Source organism: Dioscorea cayenensis, chromosome 11 (assembly GCF_009730915.1).
Source record: "Dioscorea cayenensis subsp. rotundata cultivar TDr96_F1 chromosome 11, TDr96_F1_v2_PseudoChromosome.rev07_lg8_w22 25.fasta, whole genome shotgun sequence".
Classification (NCBI taxonomy): domain Eukaryota; kingdom Viridiplantae; phylum Streptophyta; class Magnoliopsida; order Dioscoreales; family Dioscoreaceae; genus Dioscorea; species Dioscorea cayenensis.
Genome location: NC_052481.1, coordinates 19705325 through 19714608, shown reverse-complemented (window position 1 = coordinate 19714608; position 9284 = coordinate 19705325). Strand labels below are relative to the sequence as shown.

The window sequence follows — 9284 nt, the reverse complement described above, 5'->3', positions numbered from 1 at the left end:
CAATGATGGCTGATCAATTTCCTGACAGCAGCAGGATTTTAGAGATTCATACATATGGTCAAATGACATAAAGGTGCCCTAATGTCAACTATATACTTGCCGTTATGAGAATATGAACGTCAATGCAAACATATTGATCAACCATGCACCAGTAACTACTGAAGAGGGTAAAGTAACAAGGCATAACCAACATGAAAAGATTATAGAAGAGAGCATCATGAAATCAATCATTAAATAAGGCCCATGTATTGATTAACTAATTCGCTTCGTCCCCCTGAATAAAAACCTGGACATAGTTGTGTCAAACCCATCCTTAAAAATTTTGAACTTAGATCATGCCTTTAATACACGCATTTTTCCATAAATGAGGAGTGAGGACACAAAGATCGTTTAGAGAAATGTTCATTCAATTGCTTTGTGGGAAGACTAGGTACCTTTGCTCTTATAAGCAAAAAATAAAAATTTTAGCATGCAAGAAACAGACATACTTATTGCCATGTATGTGCATTACTCATATTTACTCATATTCATAACTCCAAATCAAAATATGAAAATGTACCAAAAGATGGAAAATGGATCTTCATTAGAGAGGCTACTTAGAAAAAGACCTTTAGAATATTAATCCTATCCCCCAGAGCAAAAACAGATGAATGATTCTTCGAAGGTTCTTTTCCTCTTAAGAAGAGTCCTGTGCTCTTGGTCTCAACTCCAATCAAATCACTTGATGTCGCTAAATCCAGCTGTAATTTTTCCATTGCTTGTATGTATGCATGAACATGAGCACTTATGATCTGGTGTAAAAAAAGAAGAAAAGGTGGAAGTGATAAAAAAGATGTGCTACAATAAATGATAGGACAAAGCAAAAACAATCTCTTTTTATAGTTAAGCTGTAGAAATATCCAATTTCAAAATACTGTAGGACTCAAAAATGAAGTTTGCAAAAACTAGGGAGTTCTTGCAGAAAACACCACATGATGAAGATAGTAGAGATACTGACAAAAATAAAGTTGACCCAACTAACTAGACTAATGTTTGATGATTATGGCCAAGTTTGTCGCTTCCTTATAAAGGAATAATGTAAGAGAGTTTCAAGAACATTTACCTTGTCCATTGTGTCGATATATGCTGCTCTAACCTCATTATATTTCTCGCTACCATGCTCTTTTAAAAAAATAATTGAATACCTGCACCATCAAGTTACATAAAAAGGATTTAAAACAATCAAGATGCACACTGTTGGATGACATTCAATTCAATCTACACTATACAAAAGATAAATCAAACCAAATATGGAAGGAAAGTTATATTAGAGAAAGATATATTACTTATACTTGAGAAGAACACTCTGCTGCAGGAACTGAATGTTTGTTTTTGGCTTTCTCAAGGCATATAGTTTTTGCACAATGAATTCAAATACCTTTAAAAAAAAAAAAATCACCATTAGTGGTTCTGAAAATCAAGGAAGATGTATAATCATAACTAATCTCATGCCTACTGTGTAGTTTGTGAAATATTCCAAGTAGACACACCACGAAAATTTACCGAATGGAAAAGAATGAAAGAGATTGCAAGCCCAGAAATTGTGCAACAAGAATCAATCAAATACGTAAAATTTGCCAAATCTGATTTTTGACTCAACATATGACTTGCTCAAAAAATATAAATGTCAGCATAGATGTTACCTCATCTAAACAAGAATAAGAACATCACTCATGGAAGAAAGTTCCATCAGTAACAATAATGAGTAACTAAATGTTCATTTGGCAACCAAACAGATTAAGATTTCAAATAAATTCCAATTATGTCAAACATTGAACTTGAAGGTATTTCATACCTAATAACTTAAAAAAATAACTTTATTTAATTTGATGCTACTCAAAATGATTCAAAAAGTCCAGCCGTCCAATATTATCCCCAAACACAACATAAAAAAGTGAAAAAGAAACCCTTGTCAAAAATGTTTCTGACAGCTAGGAAACAAGACTGATATGTGAACAAGTACAAAGTTAACAGTTGCAGATGTGATGAGTTCAAAATCCAAAAAGTTGTTTCCACATCATAAGCAAATGAAAATGAGAACAAAAGCAATATACGAACATTATTTCATCTAGTTCACAACCTTTGAGACTGCTTTTTGCCGAAGCCTTTCCAGTTGCGACTGAACATCTTTAAGAGCTTTTGATGTCTTGAAGATGGAATCAACTTCATCAAATTTCAACCTTTTGCTTAATGCCTCTAGAGTCTTTAAGTACTCTTCATTGACCTGAAAAGAACACCTAGTAAATATAACTACAGCAAAGAGGCATTTGCCTATTTGACAATTAAAAGGATAATGCATTGACCCCTTTTCAGAAGAACAAAATTTCAAGTTTTAATTCTCTTTAAAAGAAAGATTACCGTTTAGCCAATCTCATTAGATTATAGAAATTCATTCAAAAACACTTACTAGCTGTCATAACTTTTCGTCAACGACCTAAAACTATCTGCTTATGTTCAGACTTACAATAAGCAGCATAAAACAAATGCTGAAAGAAGCAACTCATCATGCTAACAGCAGCAAGATATTTCTTCAAAAAATTGATTATATCAAACATACCATAATCGAAAAATATATCATGAAAACCATATATTTTATTCCAAAAATAATTAATAATCTTAGTGTGCTCTTTTCCAAACATATGCTACCTCTCAAATTAACATTCACAGATAGAAATTATTGATGAGAATGACAAGCAAAATAAATATGGTGTGGAGAATTTTAAAGATACATTTCAGAATTCAGACAAGCATAATGCTCTTCCTAGTAAATAAACGTATTCATGAGGAAAAAATAAATATGCTATTCAAATTGAATATGAGGAGGCTGATGAGAGTACCTCTCCATCAACAATTATATCAACCATTCTTGGTGGAACAATAATATCGTCAACAAATTCTGTCAATTTTGATTCTGCATCCTGCAGAACAATTTATCGTGAAGTATAAAATAAGAACACAGAAAAAGAAAGGCATATAAAAAATGTAAAAGTTAAATGATCAAGGAGCTAGGCACACCAGTGAAAAGAACGATTATCATCTAGTATGAGCCTTTCTTTCTTAACTAATATTTTTCATTTTCTTTGGATAGTTGTGTGGACCAAACAGCCAGCCATTATTTTTTAAAAAATAGAAAAATTGGTGTGAACAGTGACAGATATCTCCCATCACATATGATGAGGATGAGTATTTTAATTTACAATGATAGAATAAACTTGTCAAAAAATATGTTTAGGATGTGATTTAATAAAATGACAGATCAGAGATGTGTGCGCCAACTTTGCATTTTTGCGCAAAGATGTCTTGCAGAATTCCATCAACCAAAAGCAAAAAATCTCAAATAGACAAGCCATTTATTTTAAAAGGTCAAAAGAAGCAGTGAACCAAGCTTGTGTGTTTTTGTGTGTGTGATTCAAATCCTTTTGAAAAAACCATTTAGGAATTGAAGAGGCTTCTATTACAATTAAGAAATCAAATAAAAAAAATATAGTGGACAAATTTTTTTCCTTGAACCATTTTGCAGGTGCTTCTTTGGGGATTAAAAGTTGTGAGGAACCAAATTAAAGTTAAATATAAAACTATGATTTTATTCTCAGTGTAAAACTAAAAGGCGCCCATAGCTCAGCTATTCTAGCCTTCAAACATATCAAACTATTGAAATGGATAGCTGAAAGTGAATAGTATAACAAATAAGATTAACTTCTTAGAGTAGCATTTGATCAAATTCATAATAATCAGAGAAGCACAGGATATTCCAACCCCCCATAATCCACTTAAAATGTAAATGCTAAAAAACAATTGTAACAATGACAAAAATGAAATTATAAACGTAAACACCAACCAAACAAATTTTAAACGCCACAAGCATGGCTAAACATTAAACAATATCTGTACGGCCCATTTAACTGCAATACGCAGCTCTACTATCCACTAAACAATAAATATTTGTTCAAATTTGTGCTATCAAAAAAAAACTACCAAATATTAGTTAAGAAAGAAAGGCTCATACCAGATGATAATCGGAAAAGCAAAAAAGTTTGTGGGGATCCCAAAAGATCAATATCTAAGCTACTCACTTCATTTTTGCATTCTTCTGGTTCCTCTTGTGGCACCTCTACGGACACATCATCACTGAAACATCAACATTAAAGAAGCACAAGAATGTGAATCATGAGCTGGTAATATGTACATATAGAAATTTTTACATAAATAAGATGTTTTTTAAGAAAAATAAATGAAAGAAATCTAAGTATCAACTGTAGGGCATCCACATAGGGGAGAGGCTTTTGAATTTAATAATGCATATCTTGCATAGACACAATAAGCAGAACACTGATGCACAATTTAGAAAGGACATAAGTGCGTTTAATTGAGAAATGTGAAAAATTTTGCCAGCTGCTCAGAAAAGCAATAATTAATTCAGTGATGTATAAACAAAACATTACTATTTGAAGGCATTAAAGAACAGTTACATAAAACAATGCACTAATTTTGTCTACTGAGCCTAGTCTCATTAAAAGAATGTGTAAGACATTAAAAGAAGCAGGGAAAATAATGTGCAGTATGGCAATAGCAATAGTTATGATTATAGGCATCATTCCTATCATTAAAAGACTAGGAGTGCGGCAAAAAAGCAGCAGTCATCAAATAAAGACTTCTTTTTGCCAATAGAGGAAAAAGAAAGTAAGAGAAACTACCGGCTGGCACCCTCATCTAAAGCTAAATCCCCAAGAAACATGCTTAGATCAATTGCTTGTCTCTGGTTGCTTTGCATATCCACAGTAGAGTCATCCTGCATTGAAATTTCATATGATTTCCAAAACATAATATAGTATTCACTAAACAAAAAATTATTAAATTAGCACATATTAAAATAAAAATAAAAAAATCTAACGACAGGAAAAGAAAATTATCAAAACTCAAGCTAACTACCACAAAAACCATGGAAATTAAAAACTAAAGAAAATTATACAAAAATAATGCCAAATCTTAGCTTGGCCATTTATGGTCTTTAACACAACTTTAATTCTAGGTATAATTGCTGTACAGGTCCATGTCATTGTATACTTTTTGCCTTTTTAATCCTTCTAATATTTTTAGGTACAATTAAATCCTCATAATTGGTTGAGTTGGGTCAATCTAATTTGCGGCAATATTTTTAGGTACAATTAAGTCTTTATGAATGACCCAACTCGACTAAATATAAAGATTTAATTGTACCTAAAAATATTACAAGGACTAAAAAGGCAAAAAGTACACAATTACAGGAACCTGTACAGCAATTAAACCTTAAGGGCCCGTTTGGTGCTTTGCAGTGAAAGTTTTCTTTCACTGTAAAGTCTTTTCCTACAATTACTTTCCCTGTAAAGTAAAGTCTTTCCCTGCAATTACTTTCTCTATAAAGTAACAAAACAATGTTTGGTATGTATAATAAAAATAGTAGTTGAAATGCATGTAAAGCTAATTCTTTCGTTTGGTATGAATAGGTTTCTATGAAAAGTTATATGCATTCTCAATTTTGCCCTTGATTACTCCAGTTAATAAAATTAAAATATATATATAAAAAGTTAAAATCCCATCACCAAAGCCTTGTAACATCAAATGAATTCATTAAAACCATACAAAAAAACTAAAATCTACTTCCAAAAATATAAAAATTTAACAAAAAAACATTTAAAAAGTAAAAAAAATCATTAAAAATCTAATGAGTGATCTCTCTTGCCCTATAGTTTTAGAAAGAAAAGAAAAACGAATAAGTTTTGCTCTAGGGTTTTTAAAACCAAGAAAAGATGAAGAAAAAATTATTTAAATAAGGATAGTATCGGAATTTCACTCGTCTAATATTTTCACAGCCACTTTCTTTTCACATCCCTCTATGAATCATTTTCCCTAGTCAAAGGAAAAGTAATTACATGAAGACTGTTACTTTGTAGAATTCATATTAAAACCAAGTGAAAGTCTTTCACAAGGTTACTTTCTCTTGTAAAGGTGTTACTTTCCCGCATACCAAACGGCAGTGGCGGAACTAGGGCCAAAACCAAGGGGGTGCTAACTTTAATTTAAAAAAAAATATATTACTCCAAACTTAAAATTATAATAATTAATATTTCAAAAAAATACCACGATTATATTTATATTTCCATGAGATAAGAGTTTAATTATTCGGTCAAATCCAATCTGGTTTCAAATTAAATATGAAATTTTTTTATATTAATTCAAACTAAATAATAATAATAATAATAATTTTTTTAAAAAATATAAAATATATATACAGCTAACAACTATCATTACTAAGTAAAAGTTAAATCATTCGACCAAATACAATCTAGTTTTAACTAGTTCAATAATAAGACTCGTAAGATTATGGCATTCAACAAAATCAAAACTAATTATAAAGTTGTTTTTTAAAATTTGAAGATTTTATATAAAAAAATTATTAGAGTAAATTTTTAATTGGGATGAAGTAACTTGTTACTATAGAATCTAAAAATAAGTCCATGATATCCAAGATTATATTAAATATAAACATATAAATACATTCATATTAATTAGAAATATAAATATAATATATATATATATATATAAGATGGGGCCAAGGGGGTGCTCAAGCACCCCCCCTTGACCCCCTCCTTCCGCCCCTGCCATATTTGTTTTACATGTTAATAAGCGTTTCCTTAGACAATCTAAAATTCTCGCTATTATCCTCTCGGGGGATTTCTCCAACATCCTTCACTCGCAGCAACAAATCAAGCAAATTACAAGCATTGACGCTAATGCAGATATCTGAGAAACTCATAGCCTAACTAATCGAAAAACATATGCATCAATCCTTATCACCTGTTCTAGACTTATTGCATCTAAAAACGTGCATAAATCTTAAGAGAACTGCAAGGATTAGCAATGCAACGCCACAAGATCTCATCAACAGAAGTAGAGAAGGAGATTCAGAGATGGAAAAACCGGACAGTCGCTTACCATAAACAAAATTGATCGATCTAGACAGTGAGAGATCCCGTTAGGGTGCGGCCGTGTGACAAGAAGGACGTCATGGTGTTGCAAGCGGCTATGAATTAGTTACCTTAAAAACAGGTAGAGGGATTTAAAGTAATAACCCTCAATAATCCTTGAAATAAGATTTTAGCCATATAAATCTCAATTTAAATTCTTTTAATAAATACCAAAAGAAAGGGAATTTACACTAATAACCTTGAAAACTTAGGAATTTTTAAGCATTTAACATAATAATAAATGGAAATACTTGAAAACTTACGAATTTTTAAGCATTTAACATGATAATCAATGGAGAATAAGATCGAGGATTGGATAAGATGAGAAAGGATATTGACACGATGATACATTCATATCATATCCGTTTGATGTTATCTATTTTGGACCCGTTTGGTAGACATAATAATAAAAACGGAGAAGTTCCCAAAAATCCCTGAAAAGTTTATATAATCTCATTTAATCCTCAAAGTATTGAGTTTCCTCACATGTTCCTCTTTTTTCTTTTATTTATTTTTCAGCCCATTAGCAGTTGATGGAGAAACGGAGGTGTTAAAATCACTGTGAAATTACGCTAATACTCTTGAGAGAAAACAACATTAACTACCCATCATTTCAACCGGTTGAAATGACACCACTTTTTTCCTTGGGAACCGCTGGCGAGGACAGTTGCCGTGTGCAGTCATTGGGATTTGGATTGAAACCAAAGTTTGAATATTATTATTATTACTATTATCTTGTTAAAAATTGAATTTGAAATATTGGTTTTTTTATTTTGAAGATAATAAATTTAAAATTTTTTTTTTTTCTAAATTTATAGTATTTTAATTTTGTTTAAAGATTAAGATAGTTTTAAATAATATTTAATTATTATTTTATAAGTAATTAATGGAATTGGTTTTAAGTTGGTTAATAAAACTTATTTTATTTTGTAAGAATACCAATCACGCTTAATAATCTATTCCAATTTCTTTACTTCTTTCTTGTTATTCTACCTTGCTATTTTTTTTTTGTTATAATTTTTTATTAATGAAATTATGATTTATTCAACTTCATAAAAAAAAAATTCATTGCATATCTAATTATACCGTTATTCAAAAAAACAATCCAAAAAATATATTAAGTTTTTCTACAATTTTGAAGAATTATTGAATTTGTAATTTGGTTTTATTTTTTTATAATTTTGAAAAATTGGTCCATGTAATATATATATACATGTTTACTAAGGGTTTATATTAAACTTTTCTTAATTTTAATGGTGTGTTATACATGATGGATACTAACTGTATAAATTAAGTTTTTCTTAATTTTAATGGTGTGTTATATACATAATGGAGGAGACAATGGTAAACTTAAACGCTGAACCTAAGATAAATCTGTTGGGTTCTGACATCAGTACGTAATATAAACATTAACATTACAAGAACTATAGTATCCATATTATTATTTGTCATTTTTTTGTTGTTTATAAGTGACTAATATTATTTTTTGTAATTACAAAATCAATCATAAATTTGAAATGTATTCAACAAATGATGCACATCAAATGGAATGTTAAACAGGAAAATATGGACAATATACAGGAAACATAAATAATACACACCAAACAAAAATAATATATACATAGGAAACAAAACTACTACACACTCAATAGAAATAATACACACGAAATGAAATTGCTACACACAAGATGAAAACAATACACAGGAAAGAAAATTAGAACACAGGTACCCAGTCAACTACATAGCAACATCAAAACATACATAGTTCGTGACATTTTAAGTGTGCACATGAAAAGGTACGCCATTACCCTGATCATCTCGTTCTATGAGATGACGGACAGTGTGAAAAAACTATAATTCTGGCAGTCACCTCATATAATGTGTTACGGGGAGACCAATTTCATAAAGGCGGCGTCTATATGCCCGCTACTGAAATCACTCAAAGGAAAATAGGGAAATGTGTCATCTTTCTAATTTTGTGTAATGAGTTGTTTCATGTGTATTGTAATAGTTTCATGTGTATAATACCCAATATCTGTGTAATATATAAGCTTCATGTGTAAAATCCTTGCTTCCTGTGTATATTCCTAGCATCTTGTATAGAATCCTTGCTTCTTGTGTATATGTGTGTAGTGTTTCATTTTTATGTGTATATTATAGATTAACTGTGTATGATATGTTGACGACATTGTATTTGTTATGTGTTTGCTTGCTTTGTAGTTCTTCGAACTTGTGTCAGCT

The 9284-nt window shown here is 30.5% G+C and overlaps 1 protein-coding gene across 1 annotated transcript; it reads right to left on the bottom strand.

Moving 5' to 3' along the window:
• On the bottom strand, positions 1-7078 carry LOC120271713 (vacuolar protein sorting-associated protein 52 A-like; the record flags this gene model as incomplete). Its single annotated transcript, XM_039278391.1, has 9 exons — positions 7012-7078; positions 4734-4828; positions 4113-4167; positions 2877-2957; positions 2120-2263; positions 1326-1417; positions 1103-1184; positions 609-791; positions 1-21 (listed from the first exon to the last, which is right to left on the bottom strand). Coding segments are annotated over exons 1-9 (756 nt in total), but the record flags the coding sequence as incomplete, so codon positions are not given.
• Positions 7079-9284: the final 2206 nt, after the last annotated feature.